The sequence below is a fragment of the Batrachochytrium dendrobatidis genome, assembly GCF_000203795.2.
Source record: "Batrachochytrium dendrobatidis JAM81 unplaced genomic scaffold BATDEscaffold_2, whole genome shotgun sequence".
Classification (NCBI taxonomy): domain Eukaryota; kingdom Fungi; phylum Chytridiomycota; class Chytridiomycetes; order Rhizophydiales; genus Batrachochytrium; species Batrachochytrium dendrobatidis.
In genome coordinates this window covers 1,311,421-1,338,442 of record NW_006281100.1, presented here as the reverse complement: position 1 = coordinate 1,338,442, position 27,022 = coordinate 1,311,421, and the positions used below count along the sequence as shown (strand labels likewise).

At 40.5% G+C, this 27,022-nt stretch overlaps 8 protein-coding genes across 8 annotated transcripts; 3 read left to right on the top strand and 5 right to left on the bottom strand.

Moving 5' to 3' along the window:
- Positions 1 to 12: 12 nt before the first annotated feature.
- Positions 13 to 3,009, bottom strand: BATDEDRAFT_86662 (uncharacterized protein; the record flags this gene model as incomplete). Its single annotated transcript, XM_006676881.1, has 1 exon — positions 13 to 3,009. One exon carries the CDS (start codon positions 3,007 to 3,009, stop codon positions 13 to 15), a length of 2,997 nt encoding a protein of 998 aa, XP_006676944.1.
- A 4,412-nt stretch (positions 3,010 to 7,421) lies between these two features.
- On the bottom strand, positions 7,422 to 7,718 carry BATDEDRAFT_9749 (uncharacterized protein; the record flags this gene model as incomplete). The annotated part of the gene is made up of 1 exon (XM_006676481.1): positions 7,422 to 7,718. A coding segment is annotated over one exon (297 nt), but the record flags the coding sequence as incomplete, so codon positions are not given.
- A 3,842-nt stretch (positions 7,719 to 11,560) lies between these two features.
- Positions 11,561 to 16,853, top strand: BATDEDRAFT_23044 (uncharacterized protein; the record flags this gene model as incomplete). The annotated part of the gene is made up of 10 exons (XM_006676628.1): positions 11,561 to 11,791; positions 11,875 to 11,934; positions 12,032 to 12,160; positions 12,248 to 12,349; positions 12,475 to 12,641; positions 12,737 to 13,107; positions 13,200 to 13,648; positions 13,728 to 13,753; positions 13,843 to 16,590; positions 16,658 to 16,853. The coding sequence occupies 10 exons, from the start codon at positions 11,561 to 11,563 to the stop codon at positions 16,851 to 16,853; spliced, it is 4,479 nt and encodes a 1,492-aa protein (XP_006676691.1).
- Positions 16,854 to 16,970: 117 nt separating this feature from the next.
- BATDEDRAFT_36652 (uncharacterized protein) lies at positions 16,971 to 18,711 on the bottom strand. The gene has a single exon (XM_006676796.1). It carries the CDS (start codon positions 18,645 to 18,647, stop codon positions 17,073 to 17,075), a length of 1,575 nt encoding a protein of 524 aa, XP_006676859.1. The 5' UTR covers positions 18,648 to 18,711; the 3' UTR covers positions 16,971 to 17,072.
- An 824-nt stretch (positions 18,712 to 19,535) lies between these two features.
- On the top strand, positions 19,536 to 20,766 carry BATDEDRAFT_86409 (uncharacterized protein; the record flags this gene model as incomplete). Its single annotated transcript, XM_006677011.1, has 2 exons — positions 19,536 to 19,615; positions 19,683 to 20,766. The coding sequence occupies 2 exons, from the start codon at positions 19,536 to 19,538 to the stop codon at positions 20,764 to 20,766; spliced, it is 1,164 nt and encodes a 387-aa protein (XP_006677074.1).
- Positions 20,767 to 21,019: 253 nt separating this feature from the next.
- BATDEDRAFT_86302 (uncharacterized protein) lies at positions 21,020 to 23,197 on the top strand. Its single transcript, XM_006677010.1, has 5 exons — positions 21,020 to 21,107; positions 21,325 to 22,074; positions 22,137 to 22,405; positions 22,493 to 22,662; positions 22,748 to 23,197. The coding sequence occupies exons 1-5, from the start codon at positions 21,065 to 21,067 to the stop codon at positions 23,160 to 23,162; spliced, it is 1,647 nt and encodes a 548-aa protein (XP_006677073.1). The 5' UTR covers positions 21,020 to 21,064; the 3' UTR covers positions 23,163 to 23,197.
- Positions 23,198 to 23,807: 610 nt separating this feature from the next.
- On the bottom strand, positions 23,808 to 24,746 carry BATDEDRAFT_86660 (uncharacterized protein; the record flags this gene model as incomplete). The annotated part of the gene is made up of 4 exons (XM_006676880.1): positions 23,808 to 23,837; positions 23,912 to 23,967; positions 24,044 to 24,250; positions 24,590 to 24,746. 4 exons carry the CDS (start codon positions 24,744 to 24,746, stop codon positions 23,808 to 23,810), a joined length of 450 nt encoding a protein of 149 aa, XP_006676943.1.
- Positions 24,747 to 25,230: 484 nt separating this feature from the next.
- Positions 25,231 to 26,532, bottom strand: BATDEDRAFT_1611 (uncharacterized protein; the record flags this gene model as incomplete). The annotated part of the gene is made up of 1 exon (XM_006676406.1): positions 25,231 to 26,532. A coding segment is annotated over one exon (1,302 nt), but the record flags the coding sequence as incomplete, so codon positions are not given.
- Positions 26,533 to 27,022: the final 490 nt, after the last annotated feature.

Here is a 27,022-nt window from a genome sequence, read left to right as displayed (position 1 = left end):
GAAGAATAGAGCTCAAACCCAAACCAATGTGCGAGAATTCATCTCAAACGTATTGTGTCGAATCGCCATCACAATTTGTAAAGCTTGTCCAGGCCAAACCCAAAATCTCATCATAGTTTTCAACCTTGCTTCAAACACTGTCAACACCTCGTTGCGCATATCGCTTGTAATACCCATAAATCCAATTGTATGTGCTAGGTGAATGACACAGGCTGATGATGCAATGGCTTTACAGAGCGAAGGCGGAGGATCAGAAAGATGCATGCTAACACGCATCAACCATCGAGTGATTTCATAGACTTCTAATGCGGCTTCAAGTGAGGAAGCAAAGGTTGCGTCCTTGTGAATCTTATCAAACAAGCCAAGCTCGTACATGGAATAGAAATTTGACATAAAGAGTGAAATGTACGTGTGATGGTAAAATGCCCACACTGTCGCACCTGCGAGTTGTACCGATGTGGTGCTACCCATAGAAACACCACAAGGAAGTCGAAGATTTCCTACTGTGGCATTATTCGTGTAGCTAGCATAATCTTGAACGTTTATAATCCAATCCGGTAGTGTCTGTCTAAACAACATCAGCTCTTTTGAAATGCTTGATCGACGTTCAGCAAATACATTCGTATCGTAAAGCATCATTGAATCACAAGCTGCGTCATTCTCGTTCATAATCAAATGGTACACTTTGGTAGAAATAACCATGACGGATAAACGGTACGATGAAATGCTGGGGAAAATGGGACCCGAATCGAATGAAATAACGGATTGTGCCGATACTTCTGATATTCTGCTGGGTTGATGGGTGTAGGTATTCAAAGTAGTGCCATATGACCCTGAAGTAGCTGGGGTAACCAAATGCACTAGTTTATCTGGCGAAGGAAAAGGTGTGTTCAATGGTGTGGAATTTGTAATCAGCATAGGCATGTGGCCAGACTGGGATGAATATCGATCTAATTCGTAAATCGTCCACCATATCCGCCGCCGAAACTCGCGCTCTTCTGTAGACCATTTAAATGATTCTGAATTTTGGCGCTCATTATCCAGCCCAATGAGTTGTGCGTATCGAACTGCTGACGCAAACAAAACACATCCACCGGTAAACAGACCTGATGCTGCCGCATATGAAGATAAATACATCATGGCTAGAATGAGTTCGTATGATGGAGTCTGCATAATAGCCTTTCCTAGTAAAGGAATCGCCTTGTAATAGTATTTGTCGCCTGCATTTACACGAGAAACAAACGTAGCTGGATCTCCATTTGGGTCTTCATTGGGTGGATCGATATATTTGGAAGCATTGCAGTATATTGACAGCATTAGCAACTCTGAGTTGACCATATCACTTGCCAAGAATTGGTCCTGTGTCAATAAAGGAAATTCTGGCCACATGTGTTTGAAAAACACAGAAATCAGTTTAGACGTGCTTATATCTGCAGGCACGCAGTAGGGCTTGGTAAACATGTTTTCTATGGCCATTTGTTTAATGGGTTGAGTGTGAGGAGTAGTGGTAGAAGCATGCGCAGGTTGAGGAGATGATGCTTTCATTAAAGCAAGCAGCGGCTCAGTCTGAGAAAACAGACTGGGTGTGTGACAAAGCGTGGTGAACGAACTCTGCAGTGGTGTGGAATTGACAATTTGATCTAGTATTGAAAAAGTTGGCATAGAATGTGAAAGGAGAGGTTGGCTGGAATTGAGCGAAAGATCGTGAATAGGCTTGCTTGTGGTAGCAGAAGCATATTTTTCTTTCCTAGCTGATATATTGTTTTTAGATACAGCAATATTGTTTTTGATTTGCTGGGTAGTGGGACTTGGAGAAATATTAAATTCAAACGAAGCAATGCCATGATTTAAACTATTGTGTAAATTAGAACTGCTGGACTCGCCATTCATTTCGCGTAGTATACTGCTGGTCGCACTTACACCGAGCTGCAAAATGTTTGATGCTGATATATTTGGCATCAATGGTGTGTTATTAGTATGATCTGCCATGGACGATGGCATAATTCCACTAACAGGTGTGATAGAAGTCACATGCTGAGGTGACTGGAATTCTTCCACGGCAGTGATTTGTGAAGTAGTCGATGCCTCTGTTAGGAAATCTAAAGGTGACATGTACAGGGATGAAGCAGCCACTGTAGTTAAACCTACCTTTTTTTGTTGGTTGGTTGAGGTATCTAATTGGGCACTATAACTTGTGCTGGAGCTTAGATGCGTGAATGCAGGCGATTGTTGCTGAAGCGGACCTTGTTTAGGGGTATAGTAATGAGATTTTTGATGATGCAGTGAGGATTGAACACTGTCATGATATGCATCTTCTTGCTGCATCTGACGTATGTCGTGTTGCACGAATGGGATAGAAGCAGGAGTAAATGAATCTTGCTGCTCTTGGCATGGTATTTTTTCTTGATATGCAGGTTGTGTTTGCTGTTGAAATAAAGCTTCCAATGAAGAATATACTTGAGGTTTAGATTCAAGTTGATTTTGTGACTGCTCTTGGGAATTTGAAAGTAGTTTTTCGGGTTGAAAAGCTTGCGATTGTGAGCAATTTAGATGCTGCTGATTAGAAGATAGTGAAGCGTGACTCAATGGCTTGGATTCAGTCAGTGAAGAGTGTGAATAGGAAAGCATGTCGACAGAAGTCTTGGCGTGTTGCAACTGCTCATGTTGAACATGCAGTGAATTACTACTATTAACGCTATCCGAGTATTTATCTAAAATACTTGGAGAGTCGTGACTAGGCATGGATTTTCTAGCCAATTCCAACTCAGTTGGTGATTTCACGAATGTACTGGGCTGAATAGGTGGTTGCTGCTTTGGTAGCTGTGCATTGGAGATACCATTCTTTGAATCAGCAATCTGGACAAGAGCTCCAACACGACTCTCGAGTGATCCGACTTTTTCCAACAACTTGGACAACGTTTTTCGAGTCGAATGTGACGTGCTAGTTGGTGCTGCAGAAGATGAAGGTACTGGCAGAGTATGTTGTAATGCTTCGGCAGATGAAAGCATATCGCAAGTAACAGCAGTGGGATAAGCAGATAGTGATGGCGTTGCAGGAGTTCCATATTGGAGAGCAGTCAAGTTAGAGATTCCAGACAAGTCATACTGCAGTGAGCTGGGATTGGAATGCGCTCCTTGTGAACGAGGTTGGACAGAAGATGAGTATGAAGCATGATGCTGACTGCAAGATAAATCCAGACATTGTTTCCAATCCAGAGTGGGTAAGCCAGGCGTGGATAATGGCAGCTGATGCTCATATATACAGCAAAGCTGTTGGTTGTCGCATTGTTTGCAAACAGGAGTGGTTTCAGAGCATGAAATCCTCTATTGCACGAATCCATTCCATTGCCGTTAAAAAGTTTAAATACAAGAGCAGTCCAGTAGCAACCGTCATGATAACATTAAGCAGGGTCCAGTTAGTCCATTGATCGTTGCAGTTTATAAATGTCATGAATTAATAAATGAATTAGGTTAGCACATAATTAGGTTAAAAGTGCATAACTGGAATAGCAGTAATGCAGGCATGTATAAACAGTCTTGGATGCACCCTCAAATAAACAGGCTCATACAAATAGTTTGCCATTTATTTAACTATTGATGGCATATGAACATGGATGTGATTTTCTAGTGGAATAATTCATGGAATATCCGGACCTTTTCTTTGCAAGACTTGCATGCTTTGAAGACTCTCCTTCTTTTTGATATGCTTTCAGACATGTGTATTAGTGAGTCCAATTCAGCAATGCAGGCAGTGGTCGCACTAACAGTAGCAGTTCCTGGTAATAAAAAGGTAAAAAGTTGCTAGCGAAGATAACTGCCAACACTCGTGATGATTTGCTAATGCTTTTGTTTTACAAATGTTTAGCCATAGTTCGCTACTGCTTATTGAGCGATTTGTTTTTGCAACCTGGTTTATCTAAAAGAGTTTTAAGCCGTTAATAATAATTGATACCGGCGTGGCTAACACGCTGTCCATTTGTCATGTCACAAATACTTTCTATTCATTGGCTCTTGTAACTTTAGCATGAGCAACTGTCATTTTATTGTCTGTCTTACCATGTTGAGAACCGTATTCAGTACTAAGCATCCTTTATGCAAATACAATGTATCGACTCTTGAGCATTATCCGTACATTCTGATGCAGGCTTTTGTATTACAAAGCACAAGGGTTTCACATTGGTGTGGAATGCTTATAGATTGCCTTTTTTAGCCAAGTATAACCCAGGTAACTATACGAATGGGTACCAGCTATAATTCATTAGCATTAATTCATTACACTAAATTCGGTTTGTTCCCACTTGGGTTTCAAACAATTAATGTTTAAAATACAACTGTGGCCGCGCTCGCATAAAATGAAGCGCTTGTATTTATCTTGTAGTCACTATTTGGCTCAAGAATAAACAATTGCCAAATATTCATTGCGTTTTCTTGCTGGAATTCGACTGCTTGTTCAACACATTCCGTGTTTGGAATTGCTCAAACATCCATTTTTATTATACCAAAGTCATTTTATGCAGAATTTAGAGATGACGAAATGTGGCTCGACCTCACGACATTGCTGTTTGTAAACGATTGGCAGACCATGTCTAATCAGGGAGTCTGCAACATCGTAAAATGGGATGTTGTTAAAAATAAGATGTGCATTTAAAAACATTCTACAAATACCATCATTTAGAAGGTCTTGGTACACTAGCATTCACTGCTCTCTTAATCAGTCTTCAATACAACAATCATCCTACGACCCACACAAGATTAGATTATGGTTTTGAATCTACACTTTCTACTTTTTTAGTATAGTCATGTATTGTATGAACAAGTTTGAACCCGTATTCATTCATTGCAATCCAGATATTGGGTTCTAATCTTGCCAATACAACTCTGTATGCACTCATACATTCGCGTTCTAATTTTAGTTCAACAAAACAAGGATCACAGGAATGCAACTATTGTTTTCTCAATCACTAAAAAAACCAGAGTTCAAAAAACAATATTGTTCAGTACATTGACAACAATCATGTCATGGCACTATATGTTTATTATACACTTTATTTAGTGGTGCATTTGAGGTCAATATGGTTGTAAAACATTCAATGATGTTTTATTTTGAAGCTTTTGGTACTATACTTAGTTTACCCAAAAATGATGAAAGAATTCCCTGCTGACTATATCTGTCCAATACTCCCTTTTTAGAACTACTTTGTTTAAAAGATTCACCTTCATCTTTGTCCATTCCATCGCCATCAAAAGAATCTTCTGTGTTATCGAGGTTAGCATCATGCCGCTTAGTTTTACGATCAGCCATCAATGTGCCTGAAATCTCATCTATAGGTGCATACATAGGGTTCAATTCAACACCAACAAGAGATGAGTCAGTTGAAATGGACATACCAACTTGCCGAATAGGCAATGGCCGAGATTGCTCAATCTTTCCTTGCCAACTATGCTTGATTTTTTCCACCTTGTCAACTGGTTGTGTATCTTTAAATTTTTCAATTGAAGGGCAATCTGATTGGATTGAAGTCGGAGTTGCTATTGGTAAAACTGGCATATCATGTGTAATAGATGTATCAGCCTGCATAGCCAATGGTACTGGTGTAGATAAGGAAACATCAGGCTCAATCGTGCCAGATTTGCTCTGATACTGCATCTGTGGTCTAATACTATGGAATGGTGGCTGATGTGTCTGCTCAGTAAACTGATTTGTGTTTTGCTGCTGAAAATAAACTTGGTTGTTATTGTAATGATGCTGTAACGAAAAGGCGTGTGCTGGAAGACTAGCCCGTTGGTTCAGATGATGAGCTGGATATAGACGCATTGGATCTTCAGCCGAGGTAAATTCAAGCTGAGATGTGGGTCGAGATGCACGTACAGGAAGAGGTCGCGTGTGCATATATGGCTGAGGTGGTCTAGACATGGGATGCTGCTGTATATAGGGAAAAGGCTGATGATGAGGTTGTGGCATATTTTGATATGCATGTGGCGGCTGTGAAGGTAACAGATGCATCACTTGAGTCGAATTATCTGATAGTATTGGCCGATGTACAGCAAACGGAGGTCGATAGGCTTTAGCTAAATAAATATTCCGTTAATAAAGGTTTAACAAAATAAATCAGTTTGTGCAACCTACCTGGTTCAACAAAATGTGAATGAGTCGCTGAGCGAGCTAGTGTTGATGTGTGATATGATAGTGGTTGCTTTGGAACTGTTGGTTGCGGCCCATAAAATGGAAGCGATTTTGGATCATAGTACATTGGTTTAGGCGGAAGTTGTTGCGAATACGTTCTATTTGGCATAGAAATCTGTTGAGCATTTGGTTTAGCCATTGAGTACGATTGCCGTTTTGGTGATTTAACAATAGCTGCTTGAGGCTGCTTTGAAGTTTTAGAAACTACAGTAGTGGCTAATTTGGTTTGGATCATTTGATCACTGATGGAAGCATCCACCGAAGCAATGGCTTGAGTTGGAATTGTGGATTTAGGCATGACATCAGTCGCATTGATTTTCAAAGGCTCTGCAAAAAGCTTATGCTCGCTTGCCTTTTTGGATGTGAGAACGGATGATACCGCATCAACAATCTTAAATCTACTTTCTGCAGGCTTTGAGATGCTCATGGGTTGGATGGAGCGTGTATCTGAAGCAATTTGATCAATAACTCTTTCGGTAGTGACTGGTGCTAAATTTGACGATATTGGCGCTGCTTTTTGTGGGAAAGATTGAGGTGTGAGCAGAGAATAAAACATTTCAGCCTGTTTTTCTGATTTGATGTGAGCAGTATTGGAGATTGCAGCAAGATCAGTTACGGCTTCTTTTACAAATCATAAAGCACACATGTCTATTAGTAAATACAATATTCGAAATCAGACATGTAGCAAGTTGCAAGTCAACATACCATAGCTACTACTACTATATTGAACTTTTTTAGTTCCCTCTAAACTATGGTCCGTTTCCGATTCCATAAATTCAAATGATGGTCTAGCACCAACCATGCTCGACACTTTTGGACCCACTGCTTGCATACTCTTATACATACATGCTATTGCTCCTCCAGTATCCGGCAATCCAACAATCGTCAAAAATCCAAGTTTGGTAAACAGCCATAAACACAATTGACCAGGAATCACGCTTGGTAGTGCAACTGCTAGTGCCAAGTCGCGCAAACTCAGGGGAAGATACACCACCGGCATGGTTTCATTCACAGCTATATCAGTACTTTTGGAAATTGCTGATGAATATGCATCGACTGATTGAGAAACAAATACAGCACCGTCAGTTCGTCTTACGTGTACATTCACTCCATGCTGGATCGTCGTAATCGTATCCGCATTCAATCTCATTCGCATTGTTCCAATCGTGTCAAATTGCAGCATAAATTCCTTGTTATCCATTTGGGCTTCAGCAGGCATTGATCGATCAATTATTTGCAGCTGTTCACCACTTTTTACATCCCATATACGAGCAGTTTTATCTTGACTTCCAGTGATCACTTCATTACCATCGGCACCAAACACAACACCAGTGACAGCACCTTTATGGCCTTGAAGAATGTGTATCAGCTTCCCAGTCAATGTATCCCACAACCGAGCCAGAAAATCAGCATGTCCCGTTACCATCAGCGACAGTTTTCGTTGAACAGCAATGGCCAATACGTCCAGTTTGGGTTTTTTATCTTTTGTACCAAAAATAAACTTGGACGATGTAAATGTCCGAACATGCTTCATAGTCAATACATCCCATGACATGATTTGACCATCTATACTGCCAGTATACAAGTCTCCTTCAGCCGAACCAATAGTGTTTAGCCTTGCTGCCGTGCCCCATTCGTTTTTCGTATCCATGGCAAGTACCATGGCACTGATTGTTCCGACATGTGAAAGCAATCCATCAGTCAACACGCCATGGTGTGGAGCTAAATATGAAGTGCCCAAAGCACGGCGAATAACGTTTGCAGGTGGAGTGAATACCAAAACTGAGCGAAATATCTCTGCTGGAGTGGTGACAAGCATGTCAGCAAAGTTGGACACAATAAAGTCGATATCGCGAGTATATGTCGCTATTCGGTCGGCAAGCTTCCTATCTGACAGTTTAGATACATATCTTTTTAATTTTAAAGTTTGAATTTATCCATGGTAGCAGTTTTATGAGTACTCTAGAATCTTGAACAGAAATACATTGTAAATTACCAATATTTACAAAAACTTACAACATGATGGTACGAAATGCAGATTTGGCAGTAAGAAGCATGTCCATTGATGAAAGTGTTTCTAAATAATACATCAATCCAGGTGAGGTGAGAAATCCAAACACAAATGTGGCTATTTCAGAGTCGGGGTGGCTTCGAGCCATATGTTCATGCCAGTGCATTGATGCATACGCAAAAAGCGTATCGGGTCGATGCATATCCATTTCCAATCGATTTTGTGACAGACGACGTAGGCATGCAACAACAAGGATATAGTGAGCCTCTTCAGAAACAACATGAAACTTTGAATCTGGAGATTCAATCAATCTACAAAGTGTTTCCGCATGCTGACCGTTCTGACTAAAGTTGATCGCAGCGCTGATCCACCCAAAATGATGCTCAATGATTGCTGGTTGTAATGCACATCCAAACCCATACATCATCAATTCAGCAACAAGATCAGTATTCACTACTCGAATCGTATATGGTATGATTTGCAGTAACGACTTGACGATCACAACGTTTAGTATTTGACTAATTTCGAGCAAATATTCATCAAAAAGATGCACGTTTCCGGCTGTGACTGATTTGTGCAAGTATAACCTATTGTCGCCTGTTTTTTTTAAATTGCATGTTATAGCCGCCAGCCTGATATTCATCATGATAAGAACTGCAGACCTAAATGATGTGTTTGCTTGGCGATTTACCAATGCAGCAAGCTCGCCAGCATCTTCAGCATTCAGTTTTGTCAAAGGCTGAATAGCAATAAGCTCGGATGAAACATAAGTAGCAACATCATGATCTCGAATTTCAAGGTATTCTTTGATGCCCAAATCCAAAATACTAGTCAATGATATATCTAGCCATCTTTTTTCAGCATACATTTTGGTGGTGATGACAAAGTGAATGTAGGATTGTGCTGGATTCTTGCTAATAGCTTGGATATATTGCATCAATTCATCTGAATCGTCCAACATGTCAATGTCGTCGATAAAGACAAATACCTTGGTGGTGTGAGGATTAAGTTGACGCATCGGACGAACCAGCAATCTGTCCATAAGATCTTGAAGATTGGTGTCGAGTGAATCAGTTAAACTAATCCCATGCAAGAATTTCGAGTTTTGAGTAGCAAGTTGAAATGCAACAGTACAAAGAAGGGTTGATGCTAATCTGCGACGAGAGGGATCAAAACTGCAGCTAAAGTAAGCAACAAGATACTCTATAGGATCGGTCAAGATTGTATCAGAAGCTTCACTTTGAGTTGGACGCCTAGTATATTTTGTGGGCGAAGCCATTCCTGCTTGAAAAGGAGAGATTACAGGTGGGTATTGACAGTGTTTGAACATATTATCAAACAGATAAGCAAGAGCAACAGACTTTCCAGATCCAGCAGCACCTTTAATCCACAGTATTGGAGAAAAAACTGTGAACGAGCACCAGTTGTTGTAAGCATTGTATACATGAGCAAGCGTTGATGGTGTACGACGATTCACGTACATTGCCAGATGAAGTCCAACGTGTACTGGTTTTAGCAAGTCTGAAAGAGTCAATACCGACTCGATATGAACAGCAAGTGTTAGGGGCGTATCACACCTGTCTTGATTATTGGCTGATGGACTGGGATAAGTACAACATTCATCATTACTCGGTGATGAGTCGTGTTCATTCATTGTAGGTAATCTTGATCTTCTGCGGATACTTGTCTTTACATTGACTGATTTAGCTGCCGAGTTGATACTAAAAAAGGGATTTTCCAATATTAAACTAGCTTCTGCTAGCAACTGTTGTTGGATGGATGGGATCTGCTCACAAAGAGCGTCTGTCTGGTTTTGAGAGACTGCCGTGCAAATCACGAATATCAGGTCAATCAAGACAGATGATGGTGCACACTGGTATACGACAAGGTTTTGTCCAATGGCAGCAACTAGTCGCATGAGCTGAACCAACGCATCGATTTGCTATTTAATTGTGCATAATTTACAGGGATTGCGCCAAATCAATAAAAACATTAAGCCACAATTCCAACAGCAGATTGAGAACATGACAATGATTAGGAATGACAGGCAGCTGAATGGTAATTTCAATTCTCATCAGTAGCTTACCTGCATATTTCCAACTGTCTGCCCTGCCATTCGAAATACTGACGTCATGGACTCGTTGGGCGATGATGGAGGAGTGAGCGCATTATCGACATGAAAACTAGAGATTGAATCTCCATTGTCATTATGGACACTCGAGTCATTTACTTTTTGTAAATCAGTATTTGCCTGCCATAAAGACTGTTTTTGAGGTCTCAAGCCAAGCTTATCCAGTCGTTCTCCAATAGCAATCAGCTCATCGGCGAGCTGCTCGATACGCTCCATATTCAAGCCATTTAGTCGTCTGGAAATACTACGCATAACATGTACGTCTTTGGACATTTTTTGAATAGTATCTAATTCTGGTGATGAGATTCTCAATACAGGTTTGCTATGCTTGACAGTCGGCTGAGCACAGATTACTCGAGTAAAGAAAAGAATGATGTTTAGTCCATTGTGGATCCCACATTCCGTTCACACATTGGTTTACGGGTCGTTATCATTGGGTACTAGACCTGGCATTTGTAATTTAATGGTCAATTATGCCGTTTCAAACTCATCGCTGTATTCATGTAAAATATAACTTGTTTATCTTGCATTGACTTTATTTTGCTTTGAAATAAACAATGCATAAATATTTGGTTATGCTTTCCTATTAGAAATTGACTGCACTGTGCAAACCCATCTGTATCCTAAAATCTCGTACGCTCGAATCTAATTCAAGAAAACAAAGATTGCAGGAATGTGATTATACATGCTAGTCACCAGAAGAAAGCTTAGTGAACACAATGCTGTTCAGTAAACTGATGACAATCATTTCATGAGACTGGTTGCTTACTATGTACTATGTAATCCCTATCTACTTGAAACAAAAGCATATTTTCAGCCAAGCCTTGCATATTGGATTTGTTGCCGAGTATGAGAATAACATAAAGTCTATTATAAGCGTATCCAACAGTTCAAACACTGCTTGATGCGGCTTTGGATTTCAATCCAAATAGTCGGTTTATCCTTGAATAAATATACCATCTGCAAGAACCAACTCGGGCCTATTTATAAATAACTAGCCGCATAGGCCAATCTGTCAAATTTTTGGAAAACTGTTGAGCGTCAAACTGAGAGTTTCTCCAAAAACAATAGAATTATATCATTATTTCTGCACTATTGCTAGGTTTGCTACTTGTTTGAATTAGATTATACTAAATGATACTATTTCATGTCCTCTACCCATTTAGCAGCTACACATAACTAATCGGTCAATTTTATATGCATCCTTTTTTTTACTTTACAGTGCTTTTTAAATATGTCGAGTGATTTCGAAACGATAAACCTGTTGGCTCAAACACATGCCAAGATGCCTGCCAATCATAGCAATGCGACTTTTCAAGAGATATCATCAGTAACTGATATGGACACGACAGATTCGCCATCATATCAATCAAATGTAGTCGAGCCAAGAAGTTACCAATTGTGGTTGTTTGAACTTGCTAAAGCTGAAAATATCATTGCTGTACTGCCTACTGGGACAGGAAAGGTAATGTCTTGTTGCTAGTGCGTTTCAATGCATGCATCATTAATTGAATCTGGCGTAACACTGTCATTTGATTGAATTTAAAGACGCTTATAGCGCTTTTGCTGATTGAGCATATGCATTCAATACAATCTCCAGAAGCAGCTGTAAGTACTTTTTTAATTGGGAGGGGTTCAATATCAAGAGCTCTGCCAATCTGTTTTACTATCGTGTGATTGTAGATAATCATATTTGCTCTTGTAGAACCGCAAAATCAGTGTTATGCTTGTTCCCACTATTCCTCTAGTAAGCCAGCAGGCTCAGTATATTAAAATGCACTCCAAACTGCGTACGGGATTTTCATCTGAAGGAGTTTCAATGAAAAAACATGATGTAAGTCTCAAATCGTTGATCTTATCTAGGCATTGTATAGATTATTCAGATACATATCATTAAAACCAACCGACATCAATCATTTAGTTTAAATACTGGAAGTGCGCATTAGAAGAAAATGATGTCATGGTTATGACTGCTGAGATTTTGAAAACATCGCTGGATCGCGGTTATATCAGTATAAGCATGGTAACATACTTGCTTAATAGTGAGCTACAGCGTTAAATAGTTTGCTTACTTGAATTGAACTGTGTTGTTATTATGATTGATGCACATATTTAGCAATGACTGACTAGTTCAAATGTAATGATTAGCTCAATTTGATTGTGTTTGACGAGTGTCATCATGCACGAAACCTTCATCCATACCGTGTATTAATGCAAACACACTATGCACTATGTTCTGAAGCAATAAGACCTAAGATTTTTGGCATAACTGCATCGCCTGCTTTTGGAAAAGGTGATAATGAAGAATCAATCAAGTAAGTAGTGCCTGTTTTTTGTTTGATTTTTAAATTAGAGCTTTGCTTGTTTGGATATCAAGACGATTTAATCATTTGTATGTTTATGTATTTAGATATCTACAATCTAGTTTACATTGTAGAGCAGTTACATCTACTTACGAAAGCATATCCAACTATGTTTCTAGTCCAGTAGAACGTGTTATGTACTTTGTCAATAGTCCATTCTACGAGCTGTCTGAATCGTATACAAAGATATACGAATGTTCGGGGCTGGCAGAAAATATATCTGACCAACTGAGAGAATCTCATATTGCTTGTGATGTTTTGGGGCCATGGTGTGCAGACCGGATGTTGGAGATGATTGTGGTATACTATTTTAAAAAGTTGAAGCAAGCTACGGATATCAATATGGTGCTTTCAAAACAGCTTTTGGAAGCTGAATCAGACAATACCCCTTCACATCCAGATGAGTGCATTGAACAAGGTACGATACTCATGCTTTTGTAGAGCCACTGAAATAGTTTTTAAGTTTTAATAATAGTTTAATTTTTTATCTCTTTTGCTATACATGTTTAGATTCATCTGATTTGGATATAGATATAGACCAGCTGGATACTTTAAATTATGAAAGCTTGCTGAATGACTCTGCGTTTTCTACCGCCACGCCTATACATAAATTCTGCCATGCATTTATTTCGTCGCCCACATTTGGCCCATCCAACAACCCCGTTTCTTTTTTTGCTGTATCTCCAAAAGTACAATGTTTAATTGACATTCTACTCGAGTTTCGCTATATCGAATCTTTTTGCGGAATCGTGTTTGTTCAACAACGATCCTATGCAAGTGTAATTCGGATGCTGATTATCGCGCATCCAGACCTGCAGTTTCTAAAACCAAAACTGCTGATTGGACATGGTAAGAGAAAGCGTGCAGTTGGAGGACTCAACGGAATGAGTTCTACAACTCAGCAATCTGTTGTTACCGCGTTTCGATGCGGTGATTGCAATCTTTTAATAGCTACTCAGGTAATGCGCAATGTTTAGTGAATTATATGGCTACATGTACTGATTTGAATTCAATCTCTTTTATTTGAAACCATGCTAGGTTGCTGAAGAGGGATTGGATATTCGGTCGTGTAATGCTGTCATCAGGCAAGTTATGGTTTAGCATATTTATCATGCTTGATCAATTTTTAAACTTGGTAAATATGTACTATTAGATTTGATAAAACTCAAACCCTGATCAGCTATATTCAATCGCGAGGACGAGCAAGACAAAATTGCTCGCAGTTTATTGTTTTGGTCAATAAAGATGATCAGCAGGAAGAGCAGTCTTTACATGCCATACAACAAAAAGAAGCACATCTACAGTCTCTTTTAGTACAATCCGTAAACGAAAAGCCCGAAGCCGTGTCTAGTTTCACCTGTGACTCTGACGATTCTGACAAGTTCCAATACAATATTGCACATACAGGTGCTGTATTGAATCTTTATAACTCGATCAAGTTTTTACAAGAGTATTGTGCTACTTTATCTGTAAATGGCACGGACTCTCAACCGGTTTATACCACTAGCATTGATGGCGATTTTAACATGTACGTGACCATACAGATGCCGCACTTGGTAAGAAAAGAGTGTCAGGGCATACAGGGATCGAGTGCAAATACAATTAAAAAGGCAAAACGATTGGCGGCATTTGAAATGGTAAAGTTACTGCATAAATTTCAAGAAGTGGATGATCATTTCAATTCTTGTTTGTCCAAGACAAAATATGGCGCATTTGTTGCCAAATCAAAGGAAACTTCAAAAAAGGCCAAACTGATCGACATGTGCGATTACCCTCTGAAAATCCCAACAGCTTTACAAGGCACATGGAAAGACGGTGAACATGCGTGGGTTCATATTGTGCACTTGCAGCAAATTGATTCAGCAAATTCTGACACAACGGGTTTGTTGAACACATGTTTTAAACCAGCTTCGGATGAGCTGCACGAGACAAAACCTGTAGAAATCAAGACTACCACTCTACTTTTTTGTATTCTCACATGTGGAGTGGAAAATGTTCAAACTGAGCACATGGATTTAAATTTTGACGGAGAACCGCGGCGGTTTCGAGTGGTTGCATTGGCACATAAGCTTTTACTCACTTCAGACATGATTGCGCAGTTTTTCGAATATCATTTCTATCTTTTTTCGGGAGTTTTACGTAGTCAGTTCAAAAAAGGCCTTGATTGGTCGCTGCTGTGCGTTCCCATTCGATCCGAATATGCTGACAATACAGCCATTGACATATCCACTATACTCCCCGAGTCCATTATTGATTGGGACTCACTCCGTTATTGTCAAACTGTCGACCAAACTGATTTATCTTCAATCACTAATGATCCGACCATTTCGCGTTCAGTTTACCATGACATGATCGTTTTTGATCGAGTTCACTATTCACGCAAATACTCCATTCTTGAAATTCAACACGACAAAACCCCGTCGTCACTCGTCTCTGACCTAAATACGTTTTCTACCGTGAAAAGCTTTTACAAAACTCGTCTGCGGTGTCGAGAGCCTATTGTAGAGGACCAATGTCTTATCTACGCAACCAAGGTTCCAGATCCTGTTCAGATCAAAAAAAAGTGTATAGCATCAGTAAAAACGTACGTGTTGCCACAGTTTTGTACTATATATCCAGTAAAACGACTTCATTTATATCAGGGATTGTATATGCCTTTGGTAATACGACAGCTGTGGCATCGACTGCTTGCTACAGATTTATATTTTGGAAAAGAAATATCCCTTCTCAATCGAATGGCAGATCACACACCTCAATTTTTCATCAATATAGAAACCCTACAAACGGTATTGGTGGCTTCATCGACGGATTTGCCGTATAGTTATGAACGACTTGAAATTCTCGGTGACAGTTTTCTTAAAATTCATCAGTCTCTCCATTTGTTTGCACTGAACCCATCTCAAGACGAAGGATGGTTGACAACATCACGAATGGTCGCTGAACAAAATTTGGAGTTGTGTCGGAGAGCAACCGAGGTTGGATTACAAGGACTGATTCTTACTACCAGGTTTTCGCGCAAACAGTGGGTTCCTCCAGCCAAGGGACACGATTCAATGCAGTCCATGCCAAAAAAAATTCTAGCAGATGTGACAGAAGCCATTATTGGAGGGTGTTTGATTGATGGAGGTATTGTTGGTGCGTCCGAGGCTGTCAGAAGTCTTTTGAATCGGGATTATCAAAGCGAATGGGGATTGTATTTTACGCAATATCAGCTTCATCGCAATGTGACACCATCCCATTTGGTTCGTTTTATTGGCGACATTGATTCTCTAGTTACTCTCCGAATTGAAGCTGTTTTGAACTATACGTTTCAAGACAAGTCAATACTGTGGGAAGCCTTGACGCATTCTTCATCTTCGTTTTCAATTTGCGGTTTAAATTACCAACGGTTGGAGTTTCTTGGTGACGCTGTGCTGTCATTTATCATTACAAAGTATTTGTATACTCAGCTGGGATCATCTTCACCAGGCGTGATATCCCATCTGAAATCGGAAATGGTATGTAACCAGTTTTTGGCATGTGTGAGTATTCGCCTTGGATTGATTGACTGGCTGCGTGTAAAAAAGAGCGATACTGTCTGGATTGTTGATGCCTATGCTCAGCAGGTGATTGAACATTTATCTCAACCAGCCGACTCTATTCAAAAAATATTTTGGGCCCACATGACAACTGCTCCAAAAATATGTGGGGATGTGTACGAAGCTATTCTTGGTGCTATATTTGTTGACTCGAAATTTAGTATAGAAAAAGTAGACGAATTTGTTTTGAATTCATTGATCAAGCCGTGGTGGGACCATTTTTCTCAGATAGTACAAGATGGAAAAGTGGTTTTGCAGAATTCAATCGTAGAATTACGGGACTTGGTTGCTGAACATTTAAAGTGTTCTGCAGTAGAGTATACGTAAGTGTGTTGATGTGTTTAATGGATCTGGATCAACGACTATTTACTGACAAAAATTGTTGAATAGGTATACTCATATCCAAAATACTGCGACAGTTGCCATAGTCAAATGCCACGACAAAATCATTGGAAAAGCCATTGGAACAGGAAAGCGTGATGCAAAAAAAGCGGCATCAAAAGTTGCTGCTGAATACATTCTGCGATACAAGGAAGATGTGGCTAGTGTGTGTGATTGTCACTTGGTTAAGCCGCCTGCTATATAACTCAACATCGCATATCCAGTTGGCAAAAAGACTAGGAAACAGAATACATGAATTTACAAGGCATTTTTGCAAATGATTCCTGTGCATAGTCACTTTTGAAGATCTGATACAGTTGATGAGTTTCAATTGAACTATTTATTTTATGACACGTTGAATCGACTACAAATAAATATTAACGCATTGACATAGCAAGTCAAAAGAAACAAGTATGATCGAGAATTAAGGAATGGTGCTCAAGCCCATGTAAAGTACGGCAGCAACTACACCGCCAGAAAAGGTTCCCAAAGTAACCACGCCACAAAAGTTCCATTCAGAAGCACCTTTACCAGGAACAGGCAAGATCCAGTGAGCAAATCTGGGGCCAATATCTCTTGCAGGATTGGCAGTAAACCCAGTAGGTCCACCCAAGGCAAAGATGCACGTTTGAATAAATATACCAATAAAGAAGGGTGCAAGACCATTATGGAACACTAGCTCGACTGTTTCGGCCGGGATAGTGTTTGTAGCTATTATAGCAGTGGCAGCCATGCTGAAGCGGAGTTCAAGTAACAGCGCGCCTAAACACAGCATGGTTGTGCCGATCACCTCGACAGTAAAATTATGAATAGGAAGGTATATGGCAGGACGATTGCAAAATGCAGATAGTTTGGCTGCCTGATGAGCTCTTATGGCAGCCTTATGCAAGGCTTCGGCATGAGTGGTTTTAAGATCGCCAAGGACCTGAAAGTCCAAGTGTCGGTCGCGTTTGTTAGTTGGGTGAGAATTGGAGCTTGTGGGATTTAGATTTGAGTCGGATGAGGATTTATTCGCAAGTATAGCGTTGAAACGAGCACTGTTTTGAGCAAAACGAGCATCTTTGACGTTTGCAAGAGAATCAGTAGGAGTGGCCGAAGAACAAACGATCACGGCTGGTTTGCTGGCAAGATTGTCCTCGGAATGAGTGCAAGGAGAAACCACTGATGAATGAGCAGTGTGCACAGAAGCAGAATCGGATTTAAATATTGTTTGGGTACGAGTGAGTGCTGTAGAGGAAGCAGAAGGGGCCATGGAAGCCTCAAGACGCCGAAGTCGCCGCTGCATCTCAGAGACTTGAATCGAGTGTCTGCGTTGGAGTGGACGATGCTGGTTTTGGGGAGTTTCTAGATCGGTAGTACTGGAAGCCTTTAAAGGATCGTCCGGGAAAGCGACCTCGACACCAGCGAGATCCAATGTGCCCAAACTTAGCAAATTAAACACATGCTTTGAATCGCTAGATTGAGAAGTTAGATAATATTTTGCTTCCTTGAGGATATCGGAGAAGGATTTGGAAGCTGATGCTGAGGATTTGGTATTATAAGAAGCTACTCGCAGGGCATCGACATCAATGGCATCTCTGGTGCGTAGCAAAACATTGGCATTAGTATCAGAACCACAAGCAGTCGAAGCAGGAGGCTCTGGAATAGTGCGAAAGTGAGGCAAGTAGACAATGAACATGGCAACAGCACCCATAAACCCGCCAGCAAGCTGAGAAAGAATCAGACAGATGCAATCTACAAAGGACAGTTTGTTGATGATGAACAAAGTAAGAGTCATTGCTGGATTAACATGTGCAGATGCATAGCCAAACATAAGGATGGAAAGAGTGAATGCCATGCCAAAGGCAGTAGCAATCCATCCAAAGCCCATGCTATGACCCTTTGTTAAAGGTAATAGTTCGTTGGCAATGACCGAGTCGCCCAGGAAAATGGCCAATGCAGTGCCCAGAAACTCTGTAAGACAGCGAGTGGCAAGAGAGTATTTACCAGAGTAGGGCATGACAATGAGGATGGTGGTAAGATGTATAGCAAACTCTAGCTCTGATCAATCTCTGCAATTAAACCCTTATTACTATAGCAAAGCCATGGTAATAAAGAGGGAAAATTAAAGAAATCATCAACTGTCATGATGCTTTGTTCCGCAAATATCAGAACTGTTTTTGTGCTGATTTGGATAGCAGAATCGTGTATTGATCGTATCTTGCACTGCGGTAATAATTCAACTTGCTGAACTCGTTGAGTTGATCTTGCTGACACGATCTTTAGCATTATGCATGCTAATCTAAACCAATCATGCAGTTTTACAAACGGAAAACTCTTGTTTTTGAAGTGCTGTAAAAGCATGATGAAAGCAGGCTGTTGAAATGCAAATAAATATCCTATATCTTTTATCTTGAGCTACAAAACTGTATTCACGCAAAATGGAATACTCTTTGCAGTGATGGTTTTAGAATAATAGTCGAATATTTGATCTGTTTTACAAATTAGCTTTAATGGACATTCTCGATTCAATCAACACAACGGCCATCGTATGATGCTCGAAATGAAACTTTGAACCCGCCCTTGTTTCCCTTTCTGCATAGCCATACACTGCAATCACTAAATTTATTGATTGTAATCTAGATATTGTTTAATTGTCGTCAAACTGCAAACTCGCATGTTTGCACTCGCATTCAAGAAACCAACGACTGCATGTTTTGGAAATGCAACTCCACATGACAATCACCACGAGAAAGACCTGTAAAAAGTTTATAATATTGACCAGTAAATTTGGTGACACCATGACAGACTGTTTATTACACTTTATTTGGTGACCATTTTACGTGAATACGACGCCAAAAAGGAAACTTGCAATTCTTGAGCTTCCCTGCGAATGCATTAAACTTACATGTCTGTACCTTCCATCTTAGTATTTCCTCCTTTGGAAGAGGCCTACTCTGAGCCTTGTCTATCCTACTCGCCCGATGAGTATGTTTTTTGCCAACTGCATCTAATGTTGAGTATCCTGCTAATACTACTTGTGTATGCGATGTAGAGCCATTAAACCGCTCTTGAATCCTACGCTATCTATCCCCATATCTGCAATGAACTCGTTGATCCAGCTGTTTACTAGTCTGCCTGAACTCAACCAGGAACTTCCTGTAAACTCTCCAGACGTTGCCATTGCCAAGTTTTCTGCCATGGCTCAAACACTGCATCTGCGTCATGACATTAAACTATCTCCATCGGATATCCTCTCTGCTCTATACTGGCTACAGGAATGCCTAGATATTACTTTAAATTCTGCTCCTGCAAACTTTGAACAAGTTGCTCGCAGTTTCTTAGATTGCGTGTTGCTCAAAACCCGCTTTGGCCGGAGATTTGACCATCGTATTACTGATCATCAACCCATCGCCAGTGAGATTCCTCTTGGAAACCCAGTCTCCAACATACCGCACAAACCCACCAACTCCATCTTGACACTAGACATCACCTCACATTCCCAGTCTGCAACTGTTTCTTTGCTCACACTACTCAATACCCATTTTGGTCGATCTCCACCTTCTTTATTCTTTGGTGGCGATCCTTCCAAATTTCACGGTGCCAACAGAAACATTGATGATTTTTCAATGCTGCCTACAAAGAAACACTTTCAGCTTCTTCCTTATTTCTTACTAATAAGCTTCAATCGTGCTGTGTTGGACACTACTCCAAATCCAGCCACTGCAATTTCCAATGGCCAAACCGATTTCATTTTGAATAAGCCATATAATGAGAGTACAAATGCTTCAAAATACTCTCATCTTGGTGGTACGTGCACACCTACAGACTCGGGTACTCCAAAATATCATGCGACTTCAATCGAGCTTCCTCTCGAGCTAGATCTAGGGTTTTATCTAGATCCAAACGCTGAGATGCCTGCGCATGCTGGGTTTAGACAAGATTCCCGTATACCTACCTTTTATCGTCTGCATGGGTTTGTTACCCAGCTTCAAGCTCATTTTATGACATATACACGATTAAGAGGCGGAACGTTGTGGTTCAAGTGTGATGATGAGGTTGTCGGTAGTGTTGATTTGGGTGCTCGAGTTGCATCTAAAGGCGTCATGGTTGCTTTGTATCGCATGCAGGATCAGTAGACATATCGCATATCATTCTAGGTTCAAGTCTGTATATTGAGTTGGTATGCTTTGAGCTTAAGAATAAAACTACATTTGATTTCAAGTATTTTTGAAGCTTGTAGATTCAAATTTTTCTCCATCGTTTACAAGTTATTACTGAAATCCGTGGTAAGAGTATAACACCATTTCAAAGTGACGCTAGGAATACTGTCTAGAACTGGTTTGAAAATCGATGGATATACTGACTACTATCTGTGCATTCTATAAAACAGACTGACATCTGAATATCAAAACATACTCCATCTTCAACTATAACATGTTTGGATCTGGTACTGGTGCTCCTTCTGGTGGAAAATTCTGTAAGTCGATTAGTGTGAATTCATATCAATGTAGTTGTAAATACATAGTGGTGTGAATGGACTACAAGAGTCGAGTCTAGTGCAAGGATAGTCAATGCTGGCAAGAGAATACTAGACATTTTGATATTTACCTTGACCTCTTCGCCATGTAAATCTCTCGACTATGGATTGATTGATTATATTTATGAACATACTTTATACTAATATGTATCTTTAGCGTTTACCGGACTTGGTACTACTACTGCTGCTCCCACTCAAGGAATGTTTGGTGCTCCTGCTCCTGCAGTGCCCTCATTTGGAGGCGGTGGAATGTTTGGATCAACTGCTGCGACTAATCCAGCTACTACAGCTGCAATCCCCTCATTTGGAAGTGGTGGAATGTTTGGATCGGCTGCCACAACCAATCCAACTACTACAGCTGCAATCCCCTCATTTGGAGGCGGTGGAATGTTTGGATCAACTGCTGCGACTAATCCAGCTACCGCAGCTGCAATCCCCTCATTTGGAGGCGGTGGAATGTTTGGATCGGCTGCCACAACCAATCCAACTACTACAGCTGCAATCCCCTCATTTGGAGGCGGTGGAATGTTTGGATCAACTGCTGCGACTAATCCAGCTACCGCAGCTGCAGTGCCCTCATTTGGAAGTAGTGGAGTGTTTGGATCAACTGCTGCGACTAATCCAACTACTACAGCTGCAGTGCCCTCATTTGGAAGTGGTGGAATGTTTGGATCGGCTGTCGCGACTAATCCAGCTACTACAGCTCCAACATCAAGCTTATTTGGTGCTCCTGCTACCACTCAAACAGTGGCAGCCCCTACAAGTGTATCTGGATTTGGTAAATTGGCTACAACTGCTGCTGCACCTAGTTTTTCATTGGCTCCAGCAAACACTACTATATCTGGTGTTACTACTGCATCAACCAACGCACCCGCTTTTGGTGGAGTAAAAATGCCTGCGTTTAACCGTAAGTTTAGGCTATATTTATAGGAAATATGTAGTGTATTTTAATTACGTGTAAATGTTTAGCTGAAGTCAAGTCCGTGTCCACTACCATTGCACCTACTACTACCACTCCTGCAACCGCTGCTTTGACTACTGGCACAACTACAGAAAAGCCAGCTGGAGCAACTACCACATCTTTGGCTGCAGGAGGCATACCACTACTAAAGAATAAAACTCTGGAAGATATTTTGAACAAGTGGAATACAGATTTAGAATCATATACTCAGAATTTTCGAAGTCAGGCGACAGAATTGCAAAAATGGGATCGAATCATTCTTGAAAATGGGGCAACTGTAAGTAAATCAGGTTTCAACTTCAAACTTCTTTAGATTCAACGCATTGCATATACCTTGTTTCTCTGACTATTTTTATAAAAAAAGATCTCGATGCTGTATAACGAGCTTCAAGTGACTGAAACCGCACAAAAGGAAATTGACCAGAATCTTGAATATATCGAGGCACAACAAAACGAACTCGATGCGACGTTGGACAACTATCAAGCGCAGATATTAGCTTTGTCTCAAAACGATGCACAGGCTGCACACTTCAGGTAAACATTGTAGCTGGCGTGTATATGGAGACATGCAATGTTATGTGAAGCCATAAATCTTATTGCTGAAACTGTATACTTGTAGAACAACACCAGCAGATGAAGAGCGAGAAAAGGCGTATACCTTGGCAGAGAATCTCAATAAGCAGCTAGACGATATGTCACTGCAATTGGGAGTAATCATTGATGACATGAATCAATCACGCAATGCATCAATGCCCTCCACTATGTATGGAGGCGGATTGACGGCAGGTCAAAGCGAAGGTAATAAGCAGCCTATTGCATTTGAAGAAGATAATCCTATTGGGGCGATTGTACGAATTTTGAATGATCATTTGGCGTCATTGGAGTGGATTGACAAGACAAGCACCGAGTTGGCAGGAAGAGTGGTTGAGTTAAAGCGAGTAAGTGGAGAAGTAAATGCACAGGCAGAGCGAGTTCATCGTAATGGGATAGGCAAGAGTGGGTATGGAATGATATTAGGCACGCCAGGACATTGATGATCTTTGAAATAAATTGGATTGAGGAATTGAGATGTGTTGGGTTTACAGCCGTATTCACGTAAAATGAAATAGTTGAAACTGGCAGTATACAATAAACTGCCAGTTTCATAATAACTCATCAAATGTTCTAGACTCACTCACGGATTTCCCCTAGCGATTGAGCATGTAAACAAATGTTGCACCCCTGATACATACGGGTCTTGTTTTGTCAAACTAGATTGAAAACATATCCGAGATTAGGGTACAATAAAGTCGAGTTGGAACCCAGATTCATCCATTACAGTCCAGATATTGGTTTTGCTGTTTCCAAGTCTGTAAACTCGTCAACCGTAAAATATAAGGCTGGTCTAAAATGGAGAAAGTGACAATCAGTTCAAGATCATAGTTTGATTGTATCCGATTATATATATTTTGTTTGAATCAGATGTCTCTAGCTAAAAATTACCCATCAAAACAGTCATCGATATAAAGAAATTGAGGTTATTGAGCAAGTAAAATTTTAATAAGCTATTGTTTATGCCAAATAATAGGAGCAAAACGAATATCGAAAGCAATAATATTGTCAAAAGAATGGCTTTGAAAAACAATGTAATACATGCAAGCTAAACCGATCCCATATGGTTTGGATTAAGACAAGATGTATCATTCTTCGTTGGAGCTAATAGGGAAAGCCTAATTGGATATCAAAAAGGTAAGAGTTAGTTCTGGAAACAGTAATGCATATGCATGATTGTCTACGTAGATACCTGGCAAATGTCTCTGACAGTGTTTTCCTTGACTACATTAGCAACAGCTTTGAACCCTGAAATATCATGGATTGAAACATCAATGTCAATAGCCCATTAAGATTAGACAGTAGTAGAGCAAGTGACAGTTACCAAGGTTTAGTAAGCTTTTTATGTTCAAATAGTTGGCAGCAAAAATAAGATCAAACAGTAAACTCTGATCCACTGTAGTAAACTCCTTGTCCCATGGATCAAGATCAATGGTTGGTTTTTCAAAGGGTTTGGTTTTGTCCTCGGACAAGTTCTTGACAGGCTCGTCTTTGAAAAGATCGTCCTTGTGATGCTCAACGTATTGAATAACTATAATGATTGAATAGTAAGTGTTAAACGGATGTTAATTAGGAGCACATGTAACTACATGTGGATGAACAGATATTGGTCAATTTGTTTTATTAAATGACTCGATGACCAGTTTAAAACGATCACACCATACAATCAATGGTGTTTACTCATGACAGGTCAGCAAAGTCAATGTCTTGATTGTAGACATTGATAGTGCGATGGTGAATCATTGCCCTTCACCATCCAGCATTGCATGCATTCAACTCTACAAAGTCAGAGGAATAGCAATGCTATGGGAATGTAGGGGAGCAGCAGACTACGGATTGATTTACAGCACATGTGCAATAGAAAACATACCTTTGGCAAGAACAACACCAGTAATGTTTGGCAGTGGAATGACTGCGTTTTGATCATTATCCAAATCCTCGAGAATGTTCTTGACCAGAATAGACTGGCATGCAATCTCTTTGGATACACTAAACTCTTGATTGTCGCTAGAAAAAAGTCTGACCATTGCGAACAGGGTGACACTAGTGAGGATAAAAGCAAAGTGATGTTTGGTTACGCTCGTTAATTTTAATAGGCCGGTAATTTGTCACCTGAACGAACTACCAATTGAACCCCAAAAATATTGTATATACTGTAAAAACCCCCAATTCACCGAACAACAAATATCAGAAAATGAGGGATAAAGTAATGTATTGGTAATCCAAAATTAATGGAATTATAGAAATGAAAATGGCGGAGATCAAACCAATCAAAGACCATAAACTCGGCAGGTTTGTATGAAATACAAATTGCAAGGTACATTAATAAAGATCTAAAAGACAGATAAGCTCGGCAATTTTTAGATCCTTGAATAAATTATCCAACCCGATGCAAAGAATATTGAATAAGACAATATGGGAATAAACGTAGAACAAAAATTAAGACGGAGATGCAGATTCGCACCGAAAATGACATGTAAAGACCAACTTCCAAGTCTGTGTCAGTTAAAGTAGAGTACCCGCGACTGCTGCAGTTAGGAAAGTAGCAACAGTACCAACCAACATGGCAGAAACAACCAATGTGGCTAAATCTGCTTTCCGGGTAGGAGCAATGGCACCGAGGCATCCAAGCTGAATACCAATGGAAGAGATGTTGGCGAATCCGCAGAGAGCAAAGACCATGAGATTAAAGGCGCGCGAATTCTGAGGAATAGATGGTGTTTTACCAAGACTGAGGTAAGCAACAAATTCGTTCACCACCATTTTAGTAGCCATAACTTCACCAGCATCACGGGCCTGAGAAATTGGAATACCAACAAGCCAGGCAATGGGGAAGAAGAGGTAGGAGAGAGTGAACTGAATGGTGACTTGATCATAGGTGCCATCAGGACGAGCTGGGTGAATAGTATTGTAGAGACCGACAATGGAAAACAGATTGCCATAAATGTCGTTTGCAACAGTGAAAAGAGCAACAATCGCAATAAGAGTAGCACCGATAAGCAAAACAAGTTGGATACCAGTGGCTGCACCATTACCGGCAGCGTGAAGGAAATTGGCCTCCTTTTCACCGTGCTCCACAATACGAACAGAGCCCTTGGTCATAGGCACATCAGATTCGGGGTAACGCATTTTGGAAAGCAGCAATGAGGCAGGAATAGACATGATACACGAAGTGAGAATAGCAGCACCGTTTCCAGTGATGGAAATGTAAAACAAAAGCACAGATCCAGCAATGGTAGAGAAACCAGCAGTCATGATGGCATGCAACTCGGATTTTGTCATGTGTTCGACAAAAGGACGAACGAGAAGAGCGTTTTCGCCTTGACCGATAAAGGGAGAAGCAGCAGCGACAACAGCCTCTGCACCAGACACGTCCATTGCGAACATCATGAACCAGGCCATCTTGGCAATAATGTACTGCATACCTCCAAAGTAATAAACAATGGAGACAAAAGAGCAAAAGAAGATGATGGCAGGAAACACAGATGGGGCAAACAGGGTGTGATCGTAAGAGTTGGAAATGAGAAATTCAAGACCAAAGTGAGAGTAGTCGAGAAAAGCAGCAATCTTGACGGAAATGTACTTGAAAATGTTGAAACCAAAAGAAGAGCGAAGCACAAACAGGGCAATAATGTACTGCATAAACATGCCAGAAGCAACAGTGTGCCATGGGACAGCCCTGCGATTAGTCGAAGTAAGCCACATGAGGAAAATAGTGACTAGCACACCTAAAAAGGACTGTAGTCGAGCAATCCGAGTATTGTCACCACTCTCGGGATTAGTCATCGAGACGATCAACATAACAGAGAGGGTAAAAGCAAGAAAGGTAAAGCTACGGATAATTGGAGATATCTTTTTAAAAGGAGCCGTGATTACGTCGACTGCCTTGCCGAGTGGAGTATAGATGATTTGAGATATGGAAATGTGACGCGCAAGCAGACGGAGTGAAATGAATGCATAGAGAATGGTATACAGTTCAAACCCGTCCTTTCCTCTGCCCTTGACGAAAAGAGTGACGGCATAGGCAGTAATCAAAATCCAGATACCAAGATCAATGAGAAGCTCCTTCTTGGTACGCTTCATAAACATTGGCTTGACTGTGGTAGGTTCGGCATCGTACTCGTGCTTTGACTCGGGGTCAATTTTTACCTACAAAAGTTTAAAAAAATAAGTTTACAAAAAACAAGCTTGACAAGGGCTGCATTGAAAACAATAATTAGACTAGGGCCGCAAACATGAACAAGGGATGATAATAAGCGTTGGCGGATAAAACTCGAATGCATTAAAGGCTGAGCTCTTGCTC

Bases quoted from the DNA above. Each gene is read 5' to 3' on its own strand.
- BATDEDRAFT_36652 (XM_006676796.1), bottom strand. From the start codon at position 18,647: ATGCCCTACTCTGGTAAATACTCTCTTGCCACTCGCTGTCTTACAGAG.
- BATDEDRAFT_86302 (XM_006677010.1), top strand. From the start codon at position 21,065: ATGTTTGGATCTGGTACTGGTGCTCCTTCTGGTGGAAAATTCT. The intron at 22,075-22,136 runs GTAAGTTTAGGC...GTAAATGTTTAG, and splicing joins AAAAATGCCTGCGTTTAACC to CTGAAGTCAAGTCCGTGTCC. The intron at 22,406-22,492 runs GTAAGTAAATCA...TTATAAAAAAAG, and splicing joins TTCTTGAAAATGGGGCAACT to ATCTCGATGCTGTATAACGA.